This window comes from Phascolarctos cinereus, unplaced genomic scaffold (genome assembly GCF_003287225.1).
Source record: "Phascolarctos cinereus isolate Bilbo 61053 unplaced genomic scaffold, phaCin_HiC Scaffold_4;HRSCAF=312, whole genome shotgun sequence".
Lineage (NCBI taxonomy): Eukaryota > Metazoa > Chordata > Mammalia > Diprotodontia > Phascolarctidae > Phascolarctos > Phascolarctos cinereus.
The window spans coordinates 478,450,331-478,475,546 of record NW_027555847.1 but is presented as its reverse complement, the minus strand read 5'-3'; the positions used below and the strand labels follow the sequence as shown (position 1 = coordinate 478,475,546).

General features: G+C 37.9%; 1 protein-coding gene across 2 annotated transcripts in view; it reads left to right on the top strand.

The window, feature by feature from the left end:
* The window catches only part of RP1 (RP1 axonemal microtubule associated), a 655,430-nt gene that overhangs the window by 283,513 nt on the left and 346,701 nt on the right, over positions 1–25,216 (top strand). For both annotated transcript variants that reach the window (XM_021005939.2, XM_078153415.1), the window contains one exon: positions 10,382–10,545. In XM_021005939.2, the coding sequence (XP_020861598.1) occupies positions 10,382–10,545 (164 nt within the window). The remainder of the gene's footprint in view (positions 1–10,381; positions 10,546–25,216) is intronic.

Genomic DNA, 25,216 nt, shown 5'->3' with positions numbered 1-25,216 from the left:
TCTTGTTTGGTCATGAACCTGCAACTCACTTAACTTTTCCTTTAAGAATTTCGATTCTATACTATTTGGTGCATACATGTTTAATATTGACACCATTCATTGTCTATAGAACCTTATTTATCTACTTTAATTAGGTCTACTTTTGGTTTTACTTTGTCTGAGATTAGGCTTGCTACCCTTCCTTCCTTCCTTCCTTCCTTCCTTCCTTCCTTCCTTCCTTCCTTCCTTCCTTCCTTCCTTCCTTCCTTCCTTCCTTCCTTCCTTCCTTCCTTCCTTTCTTTCTTTCTTTCTTTCTTTCTTTCTTTCTTTCTTTCTTTCTTTCTTTCTTTCTTTCTCTTTCTTTCTTTCTTTCTTTCTTTCTTTCTTTCTTTCTTTCTTTCTTTCTTTCTTTCTTTCCTTCTTTCTTCTTCAGTTGAAGCATAATAGACTCTGTTCCAACCCCTTACCTTTACTCTGTGTGTGTCTCTCTGCTTCAAGTGTGTTTCTTGTAAACAGCATATTGTAGGATTCTGGTTTTTGATTCACTCTGCTATGCACTTCTGTTTTATGGGAGGGGTCATCCCATTTACATTCACAGTTATATGACTACTTACTGTGTATTTCCCTCCATCCTATTTTTATTCCTGTTTGTTCTCTATACCTTTCAACCTTTCCCTCCTTGACAGTGTTTTGCTTCTCTCTATCACCTCACCTGGTCTGTCCTCTCTTCTGTCAGTCCCTTCCATTCCTTCTTGTTAGGTAAGATAGGATTCTATATTCAACTGATTGTGTATATTATTCCCTTTGAGCCAATACTGATGAGAGTAAGGTTCAAGCAATGCCCATCATCCACCTTCCTATCTTTTCCTTCTCCATAACAGATTTTTTGCACCTCTTCATGTGAAATAAATATCCCATTCTACCTCTCTCTTCCTTCTGTACCCTGTGTATTTCTCTTTCTCATCCCTTAATTATTTTTTTCTTGTGTCATTCCCTGAACTTCACCTTATACTTGAGCCCTCTGTCCATGTATATTCCTTCTAGCTGCACTATTCATGGCACAGTTTTTAAGAATTACAAATATCATCTTCCCATGTAGGGATATAAACAGTTTAGCTCCATTGACTCCCTTATGTTTTCTTTTCCCTTTTTCTCTTTTTAGGCTTCTTTTTTGGTCTTGAAATTAGAGATTAAATTTTTTGTTTAGTTCTGGTCTTTTCCTTATGAAAGCTTGAAATCCTTCATCTATTTTCATTCATATTTTTTTCATTGAGGTATTATGCTTAATTTTTCCAGATAGATGATTCTTGGTTGTAACCTAGCTCCTTTGCTGACCTCTGACCTCTGACCCTTCAACATTGCAGCTGTTAAGTCCTGTGTAATCCTGATTTGTAGCTCCCTGATAATTGAATTGTTTCTTTCTGGCCACTTACAGTATTTTTTCCTTGATCTGATAGCTATGAAATTTGGCTATAAGGTTCCTTGGAGTTTTCATTTTGAGATCACTTTCATGTTGTGATTGGTGGATTCTTTCAATGACTATTTTGCACCCTGGTTCTAGGATATCAGTTTTTCTTGATAATTTTTTGAAAGATGGCTATTCAGATCCTCCTTTTGATTATGACTTTCAGGTAGTCTGATGATTCTGACACTGTCTTTCCTGGATCTATTTTCCAGGTCAGTTGTTTTTCAATGAGATATTTTACATTTTCTTCTATTTTTTCCATTCTTTTGAATTTGTTTGATTGATTCTTGATATCGCATAATGTCATTAGCTTCCACTTACCTAGTTCTGACTTTTAAGGAGTTGTTTTCCTCAGTTAGCTTTTGTACTTTCTTTTTACACTTCGGCCAATTTTACTTATTAAGGAGGTGTTTTCTTCAGGGGATTTTTGTTTCTCCTTTTCCATTTGGACAATTCTTTTTTTAAGCAGTAGTTTTCTTTTCTCGGGCTGCTGACTCTTTTTTCATAATTCTCTTGGATCACTCTCATTTCTTTTCCAAATTTTTCTTCTACCTCTCTTATGTGATTTTTAAACTCCTTTTTGAGCTCTTCCATGAGTTCATTATGGGCTTGAGACCACTTCCCATTTTTGTTTGAGTTTTTTCCCTGAAGTGTTTTGACATCGTTGTCCTTTTCTGAGTTTGGGTCTTGATCTTCCCTGTCATCATAATAACTTTCTATGGTCAGATTCCTTTTCTTGTGTTTTTTTTCCTTCACTTTTTTTTTTTAACATTTTTCCTTTCTTTTAAGTTTGAACTCTGCTCCTAGGGTAGCAGGGGTACTATCTCAGGCTTCTTGTGTCAGGGGCTGCAGCCTCTGGCTGTTTACCTAGTGCTGCACTAATGTTGCCCTGACTCCTATGGGGAATCATTGTTCTGGTGCTGTACTGAGGAGGTGGTGTGGGGGGTTAGCTGGTGCTGCTGGAGGCCATAAGTGTCTGGCAGCTTACCTGGTGCTGAATCAGGGTCCTAGTGCTGGTGCCTAGTGTGTGCTGAGGCCAGTGGGGTTTTTCTGTGTTCCCCTGGGCTACACTGAAGCACTTGGTGGTCTGGTCACTGGAAGTTGCCTGTTTTCCTGGGGCTACATTGAAGCACATGGTGGTTCTTGCAGCTGGAGTTTGCCAGCTCTCCTGGATATTCTGAGGCATGTGGGGGAGTCCAGGTGTTAGCATTTGCCTGCTCCACTCCACTCGGGCTCAGGATCTCTCACTGGTTTGCTGAAGTAGGCCATGTTTCTGGCTTGCTGGGACACTTCATGTCCCAAATTGTGTTCTTCTTTAACCCAGACCTTTCCTGCCAATCTTCCAAATGTCTTGGGCTAAAAATTTGTTTCACCCCTATCTTTTTGCTGGTTCTGCTATTCTAGGATTTTTTGGGGGTGCTATTTTATGGTTGTTTGGAGGTGAATATGGGAGAATTATGGCTATTTACTTCTTACTCTGACATCTTGGCTCCCAGAAGTCATAAAATCATATTCTTATACTTCATTCTGTTCTCCTTCCTCCAAGTACCCTCTCCTAGGATTTATACTCATACTTCAGGTAATACCCATAGTTAGCTCAATACATTACTGAAATACATACAAAAATGTATATTTAGTGAGGTGCACTGGAAAGAATAGTGTACCACTGCAGCACCAGTCAACTAAGATGACAACCTGCTGAGAGAGAGAGAGAGAAAGAGAGAGAAAGAGAGAGAGAGAGAGAGAGAGAGAGAGAGAGAGAGAGAGAGAGAGACAGACAGAGACAGAGAGAGAGAGATTTGAAACTAGAGGACCTGAGTTTGAGACCTGGCTGTACTGATTACTGCTTGTATGACCTCAGGCAAATCATTTTACTTCTCTGGGCCTCAGTTTTATCATTGGTAAAATGATGAAATTGGACCAGATGATCTTTATGGTCCCTTCTAGCTTTAAATCTATGATTTTAAGCTTCAAAATGTAACTCATTACAGATAAAATACATGTTTGAATAAATGGTAATTCATTCAATTTTCTAACCTATAATAATCCCTCCCATCTTGTTTTCATGTCTTATTAACTATCCAGTTCTTGTTTGAGTTAATTAAATTATTCAATAAATATTGAGTACCTACTAAGAGTAATGAACTTACTGAACCTCATGAGGGAAGACAGAGTTCTCAAGTTTAGTAGTTTTGTATCCTGTTCTATTACTTCCATTGTGTTATACAAGTATGCAAGAAGCATGCAAGTCTCATTTCTTCACCAAACAAGTACTTGTATAAGACATTGTGCTAGGAAAACAACTACCAGCTTCTACCCTCAAACAAAACCACAAACTCTTGCCTGCTCTCAAGGGGCTTGCATCCTACTTTGCACTCAGCACTATTTAAAGTATTAATGTTTATACATGATATCTTGCTTGAACACAATCAGCATATAAGCTCACAAAGCTCTTGCACAGAGTGTCTTTAAGCAGAGGCCATGGCCTACAGAAAATCTCCCTCACATCTTAAAACCATCTAGAATTCACTTCAGTCAAAAACTTTTCTTTTTCTTTGGTCCACCATGACTCTATAATAAGAATATAGAAAGTAGGAAACCCCAGTTCTGGTGGGATTCAGTCCAACAAACATTTTTTCCATGGGTACAATATGCAAGGCACTCTGAAGTAAAAAAGTTGGAAGAAATCTTTTTCTCTTTTACTGAATCCTACAAAAACTTCATGTGGGAGCCCATGATTCCATGGGAGATAGAATAGGATGTACATTAGGAACCATATCAAGCCAAATCTAACATGTAGAAGATTCATTTCTCTAGGTGGTTTCACTTCGTGCTTTCCACCATTTGAAAGTTGCTTGAGAAAGCCGAGAGTTACAGTAAGTCATGCTATCCTAGGAGGTGAGGCTGTTTCTAATTTCATGTCTCAAAAACAGTTCCTGTGCTGATCAATTCACACAACTTTTCCATGTTTCATAATTCTGTGTTTTTTATGCATGAGAGAACTAATGATATTTGTGTCTTGGAAGAGAAAAATGTTTATAGAGTGCTTTAAAAAATATACCTCAAATGTCATGATTAGTGTTATTGATGATTCAGTTGTCTTTTGAAGAGTCATGCCAGAAGACTTTGGTGGCTTTTTCTTGCGTGACAAAGTCCAAACTCTTTTGCTTGATATTGGAAGCTTTTTGTAACCTGAAAATTTCCTGTCTTTCCAAACATTTCATTTTATAGCTTTCTGTATACACTATGCTTTGCTATGCTTGGGATCAATTTACTTCCCCCGAACATACAAAGTTTTATCAACTCTGTACCATTGTTTCCTATTCCGTTTGGAATAGCTTCCCTCCCTTTCTATTGCGGAATTCTTACCTATCCTTCTAAACCCAATCCAATGCCACCTTCTCCATGAAGCCTTCCTTAATGTCTCTTAGTTGGGATGGACTTTGTGCCTACTGGAGCCTCCCACAGAATATTGCCTGCACATCTAGGACATGTTTAAGTGTTATTTCATATTGCAGTTATTATTTACATATCAACTCTTCCAACACGAATATAGAAACTCAGTGAGGACAAGGGCTTAGCTAACCATCGTATCTGGACCAATATCTAGCCTAGTGCTTTTCATACAGCAGGTACTTAATAAATGTATATTGAATTGAGTGGAAGGGCACATGGATTTAGGTACCAAATGTCATTTTGGACACACTTGCTATAAATGTGTATACATAGTAATGACTTACAGTTTTTACAATGCATTTGGCAAATTCCTTCCAGTTTTATGTGAATACCTTTAAAAACCCAGGATACTTGAACTCATCATTCTTCATTTTCTTTGGGCTAATAATAGCAATGGGAATAATTGTGCTTAGTCCTTTGGGGAAAAAAAATTGTGTATACCTAGATGGTGGCTCTGGTGCCCCATTAATAGAACGTGCTCTTCAAATTGAGTGGCCGTGACAGGTTTGAATTGAGTCACCTTGGTTAAATGTCTTATATTTCCTATCTACCCACATACACAGTCTCCCTCCAAGGGGTCCAAAGTATTTTGTAAACATTAATACTTAATTCACTTAGTGCATTATTAGCTCCCTGTAGGAATGTAAAACTAGAAAAACAAGAAAACTAAAGCTCAGAAAGGTTGTCATTTACACATAGCAAGTCGAATATTTACTCCAGGCTTCTTTCTGTATTTCAGCCACAGCTCACTCATGTTTCCCATTTGGTGTCTCTTTAGGGCAAGTGTGGATGTACCCTGATTCTTGCCATGTTTTGTAATGACTCATGGCAGCCAGGCACGACAAGACCCCATTTTTTTTTCTCAGTGTGCCTGACAAACAAGTGCATGGTGAGAGGTTAATTTGCATGCTATCTTCACTGAAGCTTGTTAAGTATTCAGTGGCTAGTTGCCTGGGGCCTAAGAAACTAAATGTGTATCTAGACACAGATGTTTCTAAGTTTCAGGAGTGTCATATTTCTGAGGTAGGAGTAAAATGCACACAGCATCTTCTATCAAAATATACTGAATATTGCCCTTGTCCTTGTGGAGTAGATTTATGCCTATTGTAAGTGCTCTTGAAGACCATTTACTTCAATCCTTTCATTTGCAGTGTAGGAAACTGAGACTTACAAGGGTGAGATGTCTGCTATGTTCAAAGCGCTGAAGCAGGTCCTAAGCATGTATATGTTTGCATGCTTATTTTTTGACTAATAATCATTCGATTGCATTGAATTATGATGGTTTGGTAGATAAGAGACAGTACCTGTATGGCACAGTGGAAAGAGTGAGTACTGAATCAAGAGTAAGGAGACTTGGGTTCTAGTTCTAGCTCTTCCACTAACCAATTACATCTTTTACCTTTCCTCAGGGTGTAGGCCATTGTTGGTAACATGCTGCTTTTGACTTTTGCTCACTATGTATCTTTTATTTGCCCTTTGGGTTCCCTGAAATTTTAGCTCTCCACTAGTGGGGATTCCAGAATTTTCAAAAATATAGAATGACCTTGAGAGTACTGGGATAATGAGATGAGCTGTTGTAACAGTGACTAGTTAGGGGTCATTGATGGTGGTGATCCACTATTTCCCAAATGCAATGGTATCTGAACTCATCCTATTCCAGTCTAGGCCTAATTCATTATTCATCTGCTGTGTCTTTTCAAGATACCTGCATGATGGACAAATTTGATGACCTACCTGTCCAGTTCCGTATCATACACTGAGCATTTTGTGTTTTTCATCTACTTTATCCAAGGTAGATGGTTGTACAGACATCTTTTCCATCACTATGGATTTCATCAAGGAAGCTTTTTCTGGGTTTGTTTGCAATTGGCTCACTGTTATTTGAGCATAAGAACATTTTGGAGAACTCCATCAATAGGAAATCCTTGTTTTCTTTGGACCTCAAATAGGATACCTACCACGACGCTAAAGAATACTTTCAGAGAACATACATCTTCAGAAAATACCTTAATGCCATTGACCTGAAGATAGATGTTATTTCCGTAGTCTTGTCTACTATAAAGTCTTAATGATGATCTATATATTCCAACTAAGGTGTATCTATATTATATCGAACAAGTAAAGAGAAAGACAGACAAAACATTATCTTTATGAAATTAGCACAAAGGCTTGCACATATTGGTGCTCAATATGTATTTGTTGAAGGAATTAGTGAGCTTATATTGAAGCGGCAAGCTCAATTTCATTAATTGGCTGAAATCAATCCTCTCTCTAGGTCCAATAATGGTACCTAGAGATTCCGTAGAGAGGGTTAAAACAAACAAACAAACAAACTTAGGGAAATGTACATATGAATCACTATATAACTGCAGTGTGGTAGGAGTAATATATGAATCCTTGGGCAGGTTAGGTTAATTTTTCCTTAAAAGGTGTTGAAACCCTCCTAAATGATTGATTGCTCCAGGAATTAAAACTCGGGTTGTTTGTAATACTTCTTGGTCCCCCTGATTACAAAATAGCCACAGAGCTCTAGGAGGCCTCTGATGCTTGGTTAGTAGATAATGATGGGCAACTCAGGTCAGGGAGTTTTAGCTAGCAGAATCAATTGGAGATGTCCTTTGGGCCTATTCTTGTGGAATAGCCTTCTTCTGTTATAGCTTTTATTATAATTGTTGAATGACTTCCAGGCATCTTATTTTGTTCCAGCAACAAACCTAAACCACCAGGAGATTGGTCCAGTCAGACTTTGCTCAGAACCCACATTCAGGCTATTTTTTTTTATTAAGTAAAAGAAAGGAAAAGAATCTTTTAAAGTGTAGCATGCAAGAAACAATCTGAGTTTTCCATATGTCTCGAGGGGAGGCAACTTTTACTGTACTAATTCCATTTTAAAGACAAACAATTGTGAATGGTTAAAAAGGAAGTGTTGGTGGCTTTGTTCTGTTTAAGGCAGCCAAGTTTGTCTTGCACAGTTGAAGGTTTGTCTCAAACTTAGGTCCTCTAGATTTCGAATCTCTCTTTCTCTGTGTCTCTGCCTCTCTCTGTCTCTCTCTCTGTGTTTCTGAATACTAACACTTAATGATTTGACCTTGTCCACCCTTACAATTGTGCCTGACCTCGATTTCTTTCTTCTACATTGAAAGACTTTAACCAACGTGAGTTATTTTCTAAAAAGGGCACGAAGGATGATAATAATGCCATACTAGTAGCTGGGATTATATAGAGGGCAGTTACAAAAATAAAACTAAGAAACTTCATAGCCATAAGACCTGGATTCGTATTTTTTTTTCTTATTTCTTAAGAAAGTTCTGCAGAAGGAAGAACCCTTATAATTGTGACACATAAGTAAGGAGCACAAAAACTGTAAAAATATTTTTAGCCCAGTTAAAAATAAACTGTGTTTCACAGAGATGCGGTGCCTTTTAATTGGAGTTGAGGTTCAGAATGTTTCAGTTTATTACTTTCTACAAAGGTCCTTTACTATTTTGTATTTTAGGTGCTGAGCCATCAATTCTTTTGGCAAATTAAGGAGATCTTCATATATTTGAATTTATAATATTAAAAAAAAAAGGGAGGAAAGTGATTTTTAGTTAATTTTTTTGTACAGTGTTAGAAAAGGATACTCCGGAAGATGTGAAAAATGACAAATATGGTTTCAGAATTTCTCATTAGTTAATCCACCCTTAAGGCTTCCTGTCATGGTGACATGATCGTGTTCTCTGTTTTAAAAGTGAGGGATCATGGGAGGCCAATATACAAGGCAGTGTTTCCTCTTTGTTCCTCTCTGGTTTAGCAAGCAGGAGATCAAGCCTGATATCCCAACTCATTTTTCTGCATGATGGCACGACATTAAGAATACGGCTCAGGCCCAAGATGTGAGGATGGATTCAGGGAGGGACGTTGGGGCAGGGGAAAGCCTAACAGCAGGTTGCCTGACTACTTGTACTGTTCAATCATAGGAATGAGGCTTTCCATGAGAAATAAAATCATGGCATTGATCCCAAACAGGATTATAGCCTGTAACTGGATTGTTTTCTTTTTTAACAAATGAAGTGAAATCCTCTCACACAAACTTGTCACCTACACAGGGTGAAAAGAATGGTGTGTTCATCATTTAAGTTCTTTCCTCTCCTTTTGTGTTCTCATGCAGGAACATAATTTCTGCTCTTAAGGGTCTAGAGTAAGATTATGAGAGATTTTCTTAATGAAAGCTTTATTAAGTTGATTAGAGATATTCAAATGCTGTATGTACACTGAGCTACAGAAATGGACTTAATTCATTTATGACAAAAAAAAAAGAAGATAAGGGCTTAATAGACTAGCCAATAAGAACCTAAGTTTCAGAGACAAATTTGAGGAGTTTTACCAGACTTTGGCCACATAGAAAACCTTCAAAGTTCATTTATATATGTTGCCTATAACCATGCCAATTTCTTAAGAGAGTCAAATACCCCAGAGACCTAAGAGGAAATTGTGATGAATGGGAATTTTATGAGCTCCATGGCCTTGAAGGAACTTATTTTCCTTCCATGAACCAGAATGTTTAGCATAGGCTCAGGCTTCTTTTGAAAAGGCTTCACTGCTGTGTTCTTGATAGGTTAGCTTTTTAAGGAATAGTGGAGAATGATGATAAAATGAATACTAGTTCAATTTATATTTTTAGTGAAACCAATCAGAGGACAGCTCATAGATCTTCACAAAAAATTTTTTCTGTTATGCTCTGCTTGTCTCAACCTTTCTATGCTCCCAGCATCATCTGCAGGAAGCTTGATTATTTATTCTGCTTCTATGATACATTATCTTTTCTCTCTCAATTTTTTCTGTGCCTCCATTCTACTCTTCTCCCCACCTCCTTGAGTATTATTTTCTCACTTTCATCACCCAGTATTTTGCCCCTTCACTGAACAATGAGGACAATCCCCTTGAAAACTACAATATACTTTCTAGAAACTCTCCAAGATCCGCCATTTCCCCAAGATCCTCCAAATGGATTGAATAACCTTGGCTTTTTACAACTAAGGCTAGTCTGACATCCTCTCTTTTTAGCTATGTGGTACTCAGTAGTATATCTGATCTCAGAGTTTTTCACCACACAGTCTTAATAATGATCCCAATCTGATGATACAATCAATACTTCATGCTTCTAGTCAACCACATAGTATTGAATGTTCCGTATTCAGCCATTCAGTTCAGGATGTGAACTGTTCCCATAAAGATCACTCCTCTCTTTACCCTGAAGTCTTTGCAGTATTTCTATGACTGACTATATGCTAGTTGCAGGACTCAAGCAGGAGGTACAGCCTTTTTTTTGACATTCCCTGACAGTGACAAAGTTTAACCAGGGTTCTGGTCTGAAGCCCCAGATTTCCCCTGAATTGAGGTTCCTTTCCCTTCCATTACTTCTTTAGTAGCTCATTTGATGCTCCAAATACCATGACTATTTCCACGCACATGTTCACTGACTTCTTTCTTCCTTTGCAGAAGGAGACTGGAAGATAACTGTTGTCACAGGGGATTTTGAGAAGGCTGGAACAACTGCTACAGTGTCCCTTTATGCTTATGGAGAAAAGAGATCCTCAGGTCCCATCATTTTGGGATCTGGGAAACACCAGTTATTTAATCCCAACAGTGCAGACATATTTAAGGTAAAGTTGATAGGCATGGCTATATTCTCTACTTAGAAAAATGTGCCAAGACACAGAATTCCTAAAACATGGCTTTCATGAATAGGGGATGGACAATGTGAATATGAAAAAGGTTTAAGCTTTTGGCTTTCATTACAATGTAATTAAATATAACAACCCAAATTTAAATGCGATAATTAGTTACATGGGTTATGTCCTAGATACTTAGGCAGAACATGATATCCTCAAGAAAGACTTTAAGTGGAGGATTACATTTCTAATCATGGCTCTCTTTCTACATCATTTTATAACTGAAGTAATTGATATTTTTATACCTATACTTCACTAGACTTATAACTTTATATAGGATTAGAAATAGAGAATAGACCTGTGATTTCATTGGTATAGGCTACTTTTAGGTGAAGACACACCCTCTGCCAATCCACATCAGCCCATTCTCTTTAACTTACAATCTTCAAGAGTTGCCTAGAGCACTGAATTTAAGAGACTTGCCCAGGATCACATAGCTAACGTATCAGAGGTATGGCTTGAACACATGTTTTCCTGGCTTTGAGACTGGTCTTCCAACGACTGTGCTGCTTCAACACTACCTCAAAGTTAAATGGGACTTTAGAAGTGATTCCTCATTACTTAGTACATGAAGAAACTGAGGCTCAAAGATGGGTGAAGTAACTTTTCTCAAGTCATATACTAGTTATTGGTGAAGTTAAGGCTAGAACCTAGGCCTTTTGACTCTTAGTCCAGTATTCTTTCTACTGTTCTTTCAAGGACTCACATTTCAATATGTATTCATTAGGTAGAACTCTGCTAAAAGCAACAGAGAAAGATTTGTGAATATGAGAGAATCAGTGATTGTTTCATGTGTGAAGAGCTCTCAGCATGGGAATTCCCTTCTCCAATGCAAAGTTGTAAGAGGAAGTACCTGTCATATGTAAACATTTTTCATTGTTGAAACGGGCAAAAGAAGACTTTTGTTTATTAAAAATTTATCAGATATGAATGTAGATAAAGTCTTTAAAGATAAACTTTGGAAAAAGACTACTTTGAGGGCTGATGGATGGTGGAGGTTACAGAACATTGTGGTCCCCCCCTCCCCATAGCTCATTTGCATTTAACTGGTGTCTAAGGCTTTAGAGTTTAAAATTCACTACATGATAAATCAACTAACTGCTACAAGGACATGAGATGATTTTAAAAGGACTTTTGGTTTTACTAACAGAAAAGGGAAGCTTATGAGGTTCTATTGTTGTTGTTTATTATTTTGCCTCATAAGAGAAAGGTAAGTCTATAAGGGTACTGATCTGAGCAACTGAAAGTAATGAAGAGGTGAATAACAAGTCTGGAGTTATCAAAAATGAAGAGATTTGAATTTAGGAGGGCATAAAAAAGCTAGGTTAGAGATGGGCCTGGAAACCTGGAACAGGAGCAGCGAGAAGACCAGAAGACTTCAGTTGCTAGTTCTTGATTGGTTGAATAAAGAACCAGATTCATTAGAAGAGTTTCAACTTTAGCCATTGTTCTTCAGGGCTATCTACAGTTTAAAAGAGGTGAAGCCTCAGATGTACCTGTTGCTCTGGGTTGCCCCCTCTGGTATGAAAAGGAAAAGCAGAAAGGGAAAAAAATAATTTTATAGCTGCTTGCTGTCTATTAGAAACACATGCTGAGATCTATTTCGATGGTGTATAATCCTGGTGAGTAAAGAGCAGGTCTTCTCTCCCTTGCTGAGAGTCAGACTAATGAACCTTGCAGTTTTCTGGCTTAAAGGGAACTATTAGACAATATAAAAGAGTAACACTTTCAAGGGCCCTTTTAAGGGTGATTGTTAGTTAAAAGATCCTGTTATTGCTTCATTAGTTAGAGGTTAGAAAAAAAGAGGACATACCCAGCAGCAGAATGATGAGGACCAGAAAGAGGGAAATTAGCAGAGGAGCAGTTTCATGTTGTCTAGATGTTCCTGAGATAGACTAATGACACCAATGCCTCCAGTCAAAAATTGTGAGTTAGAGCAGATGGCTTTTCCTCACTCCTGTGTCACTGGGCCAGGTTTAGGCAAGCATGGGCCCATTTTTCCCACAGATCCTGAGTTCTTTGTTTATAAATTGTGACTCAGTTTTATGTAAGGACAATGATATATTGATTATTCTTGCATTTGCTTATGTTGAGTGCATATTATGTATTGGTTATTATTGTTTAGTAATGAGTTTTGTTTAAAATCTAACAGAGTTGTCATTGTGAGTGGCTGGTTTTGTGTAAATAGAAGAACACTTATGGTAGCTCAAGAGCTATAATGGAAAATAGGGAGAGCATATTCCTTACAATAGGGTTAGTCCTAGGTCGTTGTGAGAATATAATTTTGTGGTAGTAGTCCTTTTCAGGAAACTCAAAGCTGTCAGTGTGAAGGCAGATTGGGGTGAGTGAGCCTGCTCAGGGGGTGAGTGAGCCAGCTCAGAGGGTGAGTGGGTAGGTAGTCCACATACCATGAGACAGGTAAAAATAATGGGGGCTCATACCAGCTATACCTTGCACACCATTACACATTATATTTCAAAGAGAATTTAATCTTTTGAAGGTAAGGACTATTTCATGTCAGTCTTTGTATCTTCTGTGCCTTGTAGATAGTAAGTTTTTAATATACTTTTTAATACACTCTTTTCTTTTTTTATTAGTTTATTTTGATTTATCAGCAATCACTTCCATAAGCTTTTGAGTTTAAAATTTTTCTCCCCCTCCCTCCCCAAGATAGTACGCAATCTGATATGGGCTATACATATACATTCCTATTAAACATATTTTCACATTATTGATGTTCTAAGGAAGAATTAGAACCAATAGGAGGAACCATCAGAAATAGGAAACAAAACAAATCAGAAGAAAAAAATAGCAAATAGTATGCTTCAATCTGCATTCAAACTCTATAGTTCTTTCTTTGGATATGGATAGCATTTTCCATTATGAGACCTTTGGAGATGTCTTAGATCCTTGCATTGCTGAGAAGGGCCAAATCTATTAACATTAGTCATCGCACGACATTGCTGTTACTGTGTACAACACTCTCCTGGATCTGCTCACTTCACTCAGCATCAGGCCATGCAAGTCTTTCCAGGTTTTTCTGAAGTCAGCCTGTTCATCATTTCTTATAGCACAATAGTATTACATTACATTCATATACCACAACTTGCTCAGCCATTCCCCAATTGATGGGCATCCTCTTGATTTTCAATTCTTTGCCACCACAAAAAGAGTTGCTATGAATATTTTTGTACATATGGGTCCTTTTCCCATTTGTATGATCTCTTTGGGATATAGCCCTAGAAGTGCTATTGCTAGGTCAAAGGGTATGCACATTTTTATAGCTCTTCGGGCATAGTTTCAAATTACTCTCCAAAATGGTTGGATCATTTCACAACTCCACCAACAATGCATTAGTGTTCCAATTTTCCCACATTTTCTCCAACAATTATAATTTTCCTGTTTTGTCATGTTGGCCTTTAATAAACTTTTGAAAATTATTTCAACATGAAGGGAATATAATACCAAAATTAATGAAGAATTTGCCCTTTAGTCATTAGCTCAAACTTTTTTTAAAAAGTCATTAGTTCTTAAACATTAAAAAAAATGAATGGTGATTTGTGACTGATTATGTGGGACATTGCCCCTTTGTAACTTATCACAATGCTGTGGTAGTTTGTAACTTCATAAGGCCAAGTCTGATCTCAGTGAGCCAATCATAGTAGGGTGACGGAAGAGTCAACACCAAAAACCAGAACTGATAATTTTCTAAGTTCCAATTTCTTCTGAAAACTTGGGAACAAAGTGCCGGATTTGACATTTATTTGACTCTTCCTTTAAATATTTCTTACATTAGCCCATTCTTCATCTCCACAGTCATGGCCTTCAGTTTTTCCTCATACTACCCTAATATCAAACATCTATCTACTGACCTCTAGTCTTTCCCCCACGTAATCTGTATTGCATAAAGGAGAATCCCTTTCCTCACGTACTTTTTAAAAAAATCAGTTAGCAAACACTTATTAAGCACCTACAATGTAGACAGCTGTGTGCTAGGCACCAGAGAAAATGCAAAGCTTAATTAAAAAACAGTCTCACTGTTATGAATGTTAGAGTCTAGTAGGCAGATAATGCAATGATAAAAAAAAATCCCGTAATACAAAATTGTACATGATAAATACTTTAGAAGATTAGGCTAGTAAAGTGACATAGGGAACAGCTTGTGCAAAGGTTTAGAGGTGGGAACACCTGGGGTGAATTTGAGAGAAACAGAGTAATCCAGCATAGAAATAGCATAGTGTGTATGTAATAGAATAGTATGTCTAGAACTGTAGGTTGGTCCCAAATTATAGAGATCAGAAGAGAGGACAAGGATCAAGACAGAGCAGGGAGAATCTGCAAGTGGGTGGTCATAGAAGTCATAGGAATAAACAAAATTACTTAGGGACGAAGCGTAGAGAGAAAAGAGAATAAGGCTAAGGACCAAACCTTGAGGAACAACTACCTTATATTGAAGAGAAAAAAAGGAGGCAGGGAAAAAGAAAGAGAATGAGTAGAATGAGTGGTTTCTCTCTTGCAAGAATCAAGAGGAGGCCCTGAAGAGTATGGTGTCAAGCTAGGAGATGATATCCAGTAGGAAGCATCATCAAGATTGTGAAGTGCTGCTAAGAGGTTGAAAAGGATGAAGGGGACTGGGGAAAAGTGTATTTGTAAAATAAGGGGTCAGTGGTGACCTTAAGCAGGAGAGTTTGAATTGAATAGTTGGGACAGAAGTCCATTTGTAGTGGGTAGTGAAATGAGTGATGAGGAAGTAGAAATGTTGGATACAGACTTTATAAGGAAGTATAGCAGGAAAAGAGGAAAAAGACAGAATGGTGGCTTGATGGGAAAAAAGGTCAAGAGAAAGTTTTTGTTTTGTTTTAAGACTGGGGGTACACGATCATTTTGATAGATAGGTGGGAAGTAGCTAGTGAAGAAGAGAACAACGATACATAAATAAAAATGATTTTTTGAAGAAAAGTCCTGGAGGAGTCTGGAAGGAATGGAATCAGAGTTGAAGGTAGACAAGTTACCCTTAGTGAGGAATGATACCTCTTCTTTTGGGACCAGAGGAAAGGAGGAAGTAATAATTAAGATGAAAATCCAAAATTCTCATAGTATCTGTTTCAATATATAAAAAAAGAAAGCTCCACATTAATAACTTCCTCCATTAGATACTCTATAACTAATTTTTTCTATATCATAAATTGGGATTATAATAAAAATATCTTTTATTTGTGTGGTGCTAACAAATTAAGGACTTAAAATCAAGACGACTTGATTTGCATGGTTCAAGCCCTGGCTCCTTCATTTAGTAGCTCTGCCAGCTCACTTCACCTTTCTTTGAGCCTCCATTTCTTCATTGGCAAAATGAAGATAATAATATCTATTGTACCAACTTCACGCATTTATTGTTACCCTTCATAAACCTTAAGGTGAAATATAAAGGGAGTTGTTGTTATCATTATTTGGTGAATTCCTTTCAGTGACCATATCATGTGGGTTTTTTCAGGAAATGGACCTGTGATTTTTTTTGGCACAAGGAACTCCCATATGAGGAAATTCCCTGTATCAATGCAAGTTTGCATTTTCTCTGCAACTTATAGTCTTAGAATTGCTTATAGCACTGAAAGATTAAATGATTTGCCCAGCGTAACAAGCCACTATATGGAAGAGGCAATATGAGTCTAATAATGTTTTTACATGTATAAAATAAAATCCATAGGATTATAAAGGAAACTAATTATATTGAAATACAGTTATCATTGTTGTTATCATTAGGAATTAACTGTATATAAACACAGGATGCTATTATGGTATACTTTGTAAAATCATGTAGCCAAGGGATCAAGTGTAAACACTGCTAAATGAGTAGTTTTCCTGGAACTATAATAGTATTTTAATAATCCATTTCAATTCAAAAAACACTGTGTGTACTAGGTGCAAGGCACTGTAACAGGTGAATACAAAGAAGGGGAAGAGGTATGGGAACAAACATTTATTAAACACCTACTATGTGTCAGACATTATGCTAAGCACTTCACAAATCTTATTTGATCCTGACAGCAATTATATGAGCTAGGTGCTATTGTTATCCTCATTTTTCAGTTGAAGGAGCTGAGGCAGAAGGGTGTTAGAGACTTGCCCAGTGTCACACAGCTAAGTGAGTGTCTGAGACCAGATTTGAACTCAGATCTTCCTAACTCCAGACCCAATGATCTATAACACAAAGACACAGATGAAATAGTTTCTGACCTCAAGAAACTTAAAATTGACTAAATGATGCAACACCTACACAAATATGTGCATGTGTACACACACACACACACACACATACGCACACATATATATACACATAATAAGGAAAACCAAGGCAGGTGAATACAATAACAACCACAAGAAATTTGAAAATTTGAAGAAGTGGCATCCAAATTGAGCTTTAAAGGAAGGCAAGGATTCTAAGAGGTAATGTTGTTTCATCTATTAGAATACAAGACCCTTAAGAACCAGGATTGTTTTGTTTTTCTTTGTTTTTGTATCCTTAGCACCCAGCATGGTGCCTGGTATGTCATTAAGTGCTTAACAAACATTTGTGAATTAATTGATTGAGGATGAACAAGTTCATTACAGTGTAGAGTGGTAGGAGATAGAGTACCAAATTTTATTAATCAAATTTCTTTTTGGTTTTTTTTTTTTACTAATGAATCTACTTCTGTGGTTACCTTGGATGTTTACCTTACAGTTTGCTATATATTTATCAACTTTGTATTTCCAGCAATGATTTCTCTTCTAAGTGCCAACCTCCATTTCCAATTGCCTGAACAATATTGCCACCCAGATTGCTCTCCTGATATTCAGCATGTCCAAAATTGAATCTTTTCCCCTGAACCTACTATTCCTTCTAGATTCATTATTTCTCTTTCAGATACTACAACTTATCTATTCTCACATGTTGGAAACTCTGGAGTTATTTTTTGCTACTGGGGTATCTCTTGGTACCACTTAGTAAATTGTCTCTTTTAAACTAAATTGAAACCTAGTACGTTGAAAGATAGAATGCTTCTTGAGCCTAGGGAACAGTTTTCAGATTCTGGCTCAATAGAGGATGAAATCAATTAGTTTCATTGATAAATTGGTTTAATATTCATTGTGCGTCCTCGGGGGTTCTTGCAGCTGGTTAAGCCGATGTACAAACCCTGCCTATCCAAGGTCTTTATTCTCAAATGAACATACATACCTGGGAGATAAATCTTATCTCCAGATTATATGATCTCCAATGTCCTTTCCAGCTCTACATCTGAGTTCTTATTCAAGGAGATGGTTATTATGTTCTCTTTCATGAATCGGGGTACATTTCCTTGAGGGGGTGGGATCTGTGGTGGTTTCTAGATGAATGAAGGCAGGAAGGCAGCTTGGCAGATGGTCGGTGGGTGGCTATTGCAGGCATGGGGGATTGTAGAGAAATAAGTGTGGGGGCTGGAGTAGGGGGAAGGAACAAAAGGAGCTAAGAATAGTTCCAGGCTAGAACAAAGATTCTGGGAGTAGGCAAATGCTTAGGGGGGATGGATATCCTGCGACTTTCCAATTCGAAGAGTGAAAGGCTAATGAAAATAGCTCATGTTTATGTTGCATTATAAGGCTGGAAAAGGGCAGCTAGGTAGCACAGTGGATAGAGCTCTAGGCCTGGTGTCAGGAAGACTTGAGTTCAAATGTGACCTCAGACAATTACCAGCTGTATGACCCTGGGTGAGTAGTTTTGCTTCACTTTCCTCATTTGTAAAATGAGCTGGAGAAGGAAATGCTAAGAAAACCCCAAATAGGATCAAGAAGAGTTGGACACAGTTAAAATGGCTAAACAACAAAAAAGATTTACAAAGCACTTTCCTCCAAACAACCCAATGCAAAATGTAGGACAAGGTTTATGAAATCTTCCTATTTTTCTTAATTTTTTTTTTTTAGTGAGGCAATTGGGGTTAAGTGACTTGCCCAGAATCACACAGCTAGGAAGTATTATGTGTCTGAGGCTGTATTTGAACTCAGGTCCTCCTGACTCTAGGGCCGGTGCTCTATCCACTGCACCACTTGGCTGCCATGTTCTTATTTTTCAAATGAAGAACCTGAGTGAGGTTCAGTGATTTCCCGGGGACACACAGCTATGATATGACATGTTGAAGAGGCCATTGATCTCAGTTCCTATTTCCACTAACCCCACTGCCTCTTGTATATTCCAGTGGACAACATAGCTACATGTTCTTTTGGTTAAGAGCCTGGTTACATATTTTGTTTGTTTGGTCAGGATCCTTGATTCCATTGGTGTAGGGAGCTACAAGGTGAGGATCCTTCCTCTTCTGTGTAGATCTGCCACAACTTTGCAATTTATAATCTTATTGAAGCAATGTGGAGAGTGAAGAGAGTAGTAGACAGGTAGATAGTCTCAAATCAAGATGACCTGGGCTCCAATCTGATTTCTGACATACTGCCTGTGTGGCTAATCTGCCTCACTTCTTAGTGTCCTAAACATGTCTCTATGAGTGGTATAAACAGTTCATTTTGAGTTTAGCAAAGCAGATAATCCCAGCTAATCTTTCTTTGTGTTCCTCTCTCCTCTAATTAAGAGGAAAAAAGTACAACTCAGTCTAAGAATGTATGTCTATGTACATGTACCTATGTATATAGTGTTAAATATGATAACTCCAAGGCCTAGTAGTCCTTGACTTACTCAAGTGGCCTCTGAAATATACTACTATGGTAGGCAGACACTAAGAATATTGCTCTTCATATTTGAGTCATTGTTGCTTATTACAAATCAAATGTAGATTTGCCGAATCCCATTCTAGATATACTAGGAAGCGGTGGTCTAGTGACAATAGTATTAACTTTGGAGTTGGGAGATGGAATTCAGATCACCTTTCCTGCTACCAGAGTTTCATTGACCATTTCTTGGTGGGATAAACCAGTTAGAATTCACTACCCTTAAACTATTCCCAATGAATAAATGAATTAAAAAGAAATTATTAGCATTTTTCATATGCCAGTTAAGCTCTATGCTAATATGATATATTGGAAAGGCTAGTTTCAAATTTTGCTTTAAACAATTAGCGAGGTTATACAGGGGACATGGTGCTGGATGTGACATTAGTTCAGATCCTGACTCAGTAGTAGTCTGTGTACCTTAGTAGCAGTATAACCCCTGGCACATCACTTAATCTCTCTCAGCCTCAGTTTCCTCATCTGTACAATGGGAATAAAAATAGACCCAACCTCCCAGGGTTGTTGTGAGGTTCAAATGTTTCCCTGCCTTCATTCATTTAGAAATTATCTCAGATCCTACTCCCTCAAGGAAATTTACCCTTATTTTGAAGAACAATAATAGCCATCTCCTTGAATAAGAACTGATAGACTCATATAAAGCATTTTATAAACCTTCAAGTGCTATATAAATATAGGTTATAATTATATTTAATTTGTGATGATGGACAAATCATATCATCTATCAGAACCTCACCTTTCTCATCTGTAAAATGGGGATGATTATATATATATATATATATATACATATATATATATACATAATACATATATTGCACTTTTTATAAAATGCTTTGTAAATTTTAAAGTATGATATAAATGTGAGCTCTTTATTATTATTTAATTATTTATTAGGCACTGACAATATGCTTAGTACTGTGCTAGGTATTGTGTATGTGGGAGTGCATTTAATTTTTTTTTAATCTGCTGAATAAAAAGCATTCAAACAATCCTGTATTCAAGGATATTTTAGTTTACAGTATGAGAATGACACAAAGAAACAATAGTAAATAATAGTCTGCTTCACCACTTCAAAGACACATGATTTGGGGGCAGCTAGGTGGCACAGTGAATACAGCACTGGCCCTGGAGTCAGGAGGATCTGAATTCAAATCTAGATCAGGCACTAACTAGCTGTGTGACCCTGGGCAAATCACTTAACCCTGATTGCTCATGCCCCACCAGGAAAGACCCATGATTTCATTCATATAGGAACTCCCCTAACACAGGTCATATCACCCCTGTTCCTTGGTAGACAGTCTTTATGAGTTGCTAAGATAGAAAAAAAAAGTCAACCTTCTGATGTACCTGCCCAAACTAAGCAAGATTGGTTACTGGGTAATATATGAATAGTTCCTCACTAGTTCTGTGTTCAAATCCTTTTGAGCTTGATAGAACCTTTCAAAGTATGTGTACCACTGGATAACCTTCCAGAATCCAGGGTCACCTTTATGGAAGCATGAATAATTGGATATTGTAACTAATAAAATAAGGCAAATAATTACATTTTAAATAGCATAGGACAGAATAAAAATGCTGTGGGAATTGTGAGGAAATGGAGATTAGTGAAGCCTAAAACAGTCTGAGAAGGTTTTAGAGAGGAGGCAGGGAACTTCAGCTAATCCTTGAAGGACAAGTAGGGTTTATTTAGCTATGGAGAAGAGGGGATTATGAATGAAGTCATGGAAATACAAATGAGCAAAATGGGTTTCTTGTGCAGTGAAGAGAACTGTCTTATAAGAAGGCTCCTGCAAACAACTTTGAAAAACTTAAGAACCAAGATCGATTCAATGACCAACCACAGTTCCGGAGAATTCATTATGAAGTGTGCTACCGACCTCCTGACAGAGAGGTGATGGACTCAGGGTGCAGAATGAGACATATTTTGGGGGCATCATTATTGTGGAAAAATTGTTTTCTTTGCCTATACACATGCTACTATTTTTTTCCTCCATTGGTATGGACAAATTGGAGGGAGAAAAAGTAGCTATTTGTTCATTTAAAAATAAATGTATATTTTTTTAAATGAGAAGGTTTATATTGAGAAGTATTGAGGCAGAAGGCTAGATAAATACAATAGGGTCAGATTTTGGAGAGCCTTGAAAGCCAACCAGAAAAATCTATACTTGACGCACACCCACGGTCATGGAAAATTTTTGAGAAGGGGTGAGACATGATGAAAATGGCGTTTTAGGAAGTTTAGCCTGGAAGTGATGTGCAGGGTACCTGCGTATTGTCTTATCTCTTCCCTTTCAAAATCTTTCTCAAAGGATGAATGCAGCAGTTTGAATGAACAGTCCAGAAAAAAGACCAAATATAGAAATACAACTGAGGAGACAGATGGGTGACCCCACAAATCCAGATTCAATGGAAGGTACTGATGTGAACAGAAGCTAAATAGAATTAGCTCACTGTACACAACTATGGAATTGAAAGCAGAGTTGACACCTGTTTTATTGGTGCCAGACAACAGTGTCCTAAAGGACTTATTGCAAGTGTGTGATGGTAGGGTCTAGAGAATCTGGTTGTGTATGAAGATTCAAAAGAAAAGAGGTATTTGAACCTAAAGGTGTGTATTGAATTCTGCTTGTAGCAGCTACAGAATGGTCTCTTCATAATGGCCCAGATGCTCCAGAGCTGGCCCTCTGGGAAACCACAGCATGGTGGATTTAGAGCTACAAACTCCCTTGGTGGTCATCTAGTTCAACTCTTTAATTTTAGAGCTGAGGAACTGAGTACTAGATAGGTTGGGTGATTTAGGTGCTCATATAGATGTTCAGTGGAAGAGCCAGGTTTCTAACTCACATCTCCTTTGAATCTAAATATCCTCCTGCCCCACCCTACACAATGAAGATGATGAATACCAACTGCTAGAGGGTGGAAGAACTCCGGAAACCAACAACGGAGCAGAGATGGCAGGAGGCAGAGCCATATGAAGAAGGAAGTGAGGGAAACCACTGAGGAGAATCACTTCTAGGTAGGGAGTCTCTGAAGGCTGAGAATAGTGGACATGTCTAGTGAGAGCCATTGGAAAAAGAGTAACACAGCACAAAGGAGCCATGAAAGGGAACCATTAGTGTGGAAGAACAAATTATGACTTGCCCCCCCAGCCTCTGCCCTTGCTGGAGTCACACTCAAGGATGTGTGTCATAAAGATTGTATGGGTCTCTAGTTGGAGGGCTGCTGACTTTGGGGCAGGGACCCTTGACTTTCTTGAGGCTAAGATCCAAGTCCTTTTTTGCATCCATTAATTTCAATTTGATTTAGTTCAATAAACATTATTTGTTTATATTTATTAAACATTATTGACTACTATGGGTGCTGGGGTTACAGAGATAAAATTGAACAATTCCTGTCCTCATAGAACTTATGTTCCATTTAAAAATACAATTGATGATTTGAGCCTTGTAAACCAAAGTTTGTAAGGGTATGTGATAGCTACCCTTTGAGGTAGTGCCATAAATGAGGATGACAGGCCATTAGGTTGAGGGCAGTGAGCCTGGGGAGTGAGAAGTTCCCAAAGTATATGTAGATTGTGTCAGGAGGTAAGCCTGACAGAAAGGTTACAAAAGCATGAGGTGATGAGCATAAGACAGAGGAAAAAGAAAGAGGGGGTAGGGAGAGAATGATAGTGTTACAAAACCCAAAGAAAGAGAGATTTTTCAAAAATGCTAAATACTATGGAACTATAAAAAATGGGAGTGGATAAAAGTTCATTGGATTTGGCAATAAGGAACTCATTGGTGATCTTCAAGAGAACCAATTTCAGTGATAGTAATAGAATTCAACTCAATAATTCCATGAATATTTGCTAAGTACCTACTATAAGCAAATTATGCTAGGTACTCAGCCAAATATGATTTTAGATAGCATATAGTCCTTGTTCTCTGGAGTTTAGATACCAATAAGGGCAAAGTTGTAAATAGGGTGGGTCAGCTGGATCTCTGTCCCTGGGCAAAAGTGTAGAGAGTCATTGAAAAGACTTACAATCTTTCAGAGGCATAGAAACAATTAAATTTAGCACCTGCTTAGCAAGAATAATTTGTTAAAATTGGAAGCTGCCAGATGTCAGCCTATACAATTCCCATGTCCCTAGTTGCTCTATTCTTGGTGAGCTCTTCCCAACTCAAATCAGATGTCCTCTCTGTTTCTGTCCTATTAGAGGCTCTTAAATACAGTCTCATGTGAAAGGTCTTCAATCCCTCCAAAACTGCACTGAAGTTACATCTGGTGCTGCCAGCCTCAGGGAAAAAAAAAAATCTAGTTAGGGCTCTGTGTAGAAGGGTATGACACAAATATACCAACTGTAACACACTATAGTATATTTCATGATTAGTGCACTAGATTTTTTCATCAGGTTTAATCAGGAAGATCATTAATGACAAAGGTAGGGGTGGGGTTAAGGAAATCTTTATGGAGGAGGCAATATTGAGTGAGCTTTAAAGGATAGTTTGGAATTGTTCTACTGAATGGATGGGGAAGAGGGCACTGCAGACATAGGGAACACCACGATCAAAAGCATGGAGCTGGGATAATAGAGGGCATATTTGGGGAACATAGGTCAGTCTAGTAGGGCTAGAGTAGAGAATGAAGTCCCGGGAGCAATATCATGTAAGACTGGGAATGTGTGGTAGTTCCAGATTATGGAGGACCTTAAATGTCAGGCAAAGAATATGAATCTTACTGATTTGGCAGCAGACACTGAAGATTTTTGAGCATAGGAGCAATAACACTAACTATATGCATAAGGAAGTTTGATTTGGCAGTGGTCTGAAAGATGGATAAGTGTGAGAAGATAGTGGAGATAGAAACAGCCCCCATGAGCCTATTGCAATGATCCAAGTGGGTGAAAATTCAATACTGATGAGTCATTTAAGGCACATACTATGTGTAAGGCACTTTGGGGGGGCAACTTGTAATATAAAGACAGAATGAAAAAACAAAACAGTTCTTGCCTTCAAGGGTTTTCTATTCTACTGGTAAGGAAGTGAGTGTGAGTGTGAGGGTTAAGAGGTGATGCCTGAATTTAGCCTCAAAGGATGATGTTAAGGCATCTAAGAATTAGATGTGAGAAGGGAGTGTATTTCAGTTTTGCAAAATCACAGAGGTGGGAGATTAAAGGCTGAATTTGAGGAACAAGCAGACCAGTCAGATAAACAATGTGTGGGGAGAAGGGGGCAAAGTGAAATACATAAGGAAAAGTAGACTAGAGTCAAGCCGTGAAAGGCTTTAAATGCCAAGCTGAGGGATTTATATTTTACTTTAGAGGCAATAAAAGACACTAGATTTGCGAGAAAGGCTATGACCACATAAGCCTATCTGTGCTTTAGGAAGATTATTGTGGCAGTTGTGTAGTGGATTGGTTGGAGAGGCAGAGTGACTAATAAGCAGGATATTACAATAATCTAGGTGAGGTATGATGAATACTGGAAGTAGGGTATTAGCTTTGTGAATGGAGAGGAGACAGATGAACCAGATGTGATGGAGATAGAACAGGCAAAACTTGGCTATGAGAGGTTAGGCGGAGGCAAGAATCAAATATAATTGCAAGGTTATACACAGAGCAGACACAGCGACTTGTGATGCCATGGACAAATGATAGTTAGAAGGAGGACCCTGTTAAGGGAAAAACATTTGAAGTTCGATTTCAGATGTGTTGACTTTGAAGTGTATGTGGGATATCCAGGTAGATATATCCTCTAAAGGGAGTTGGAGATGAAGATCTGAAATACAAAAGAGAATTCTGGTCTAATGATGCAAATTTGAGAGTTATTGACACAAATGTGTCAGTTAAAGCCATGATAGTGTATGGGGC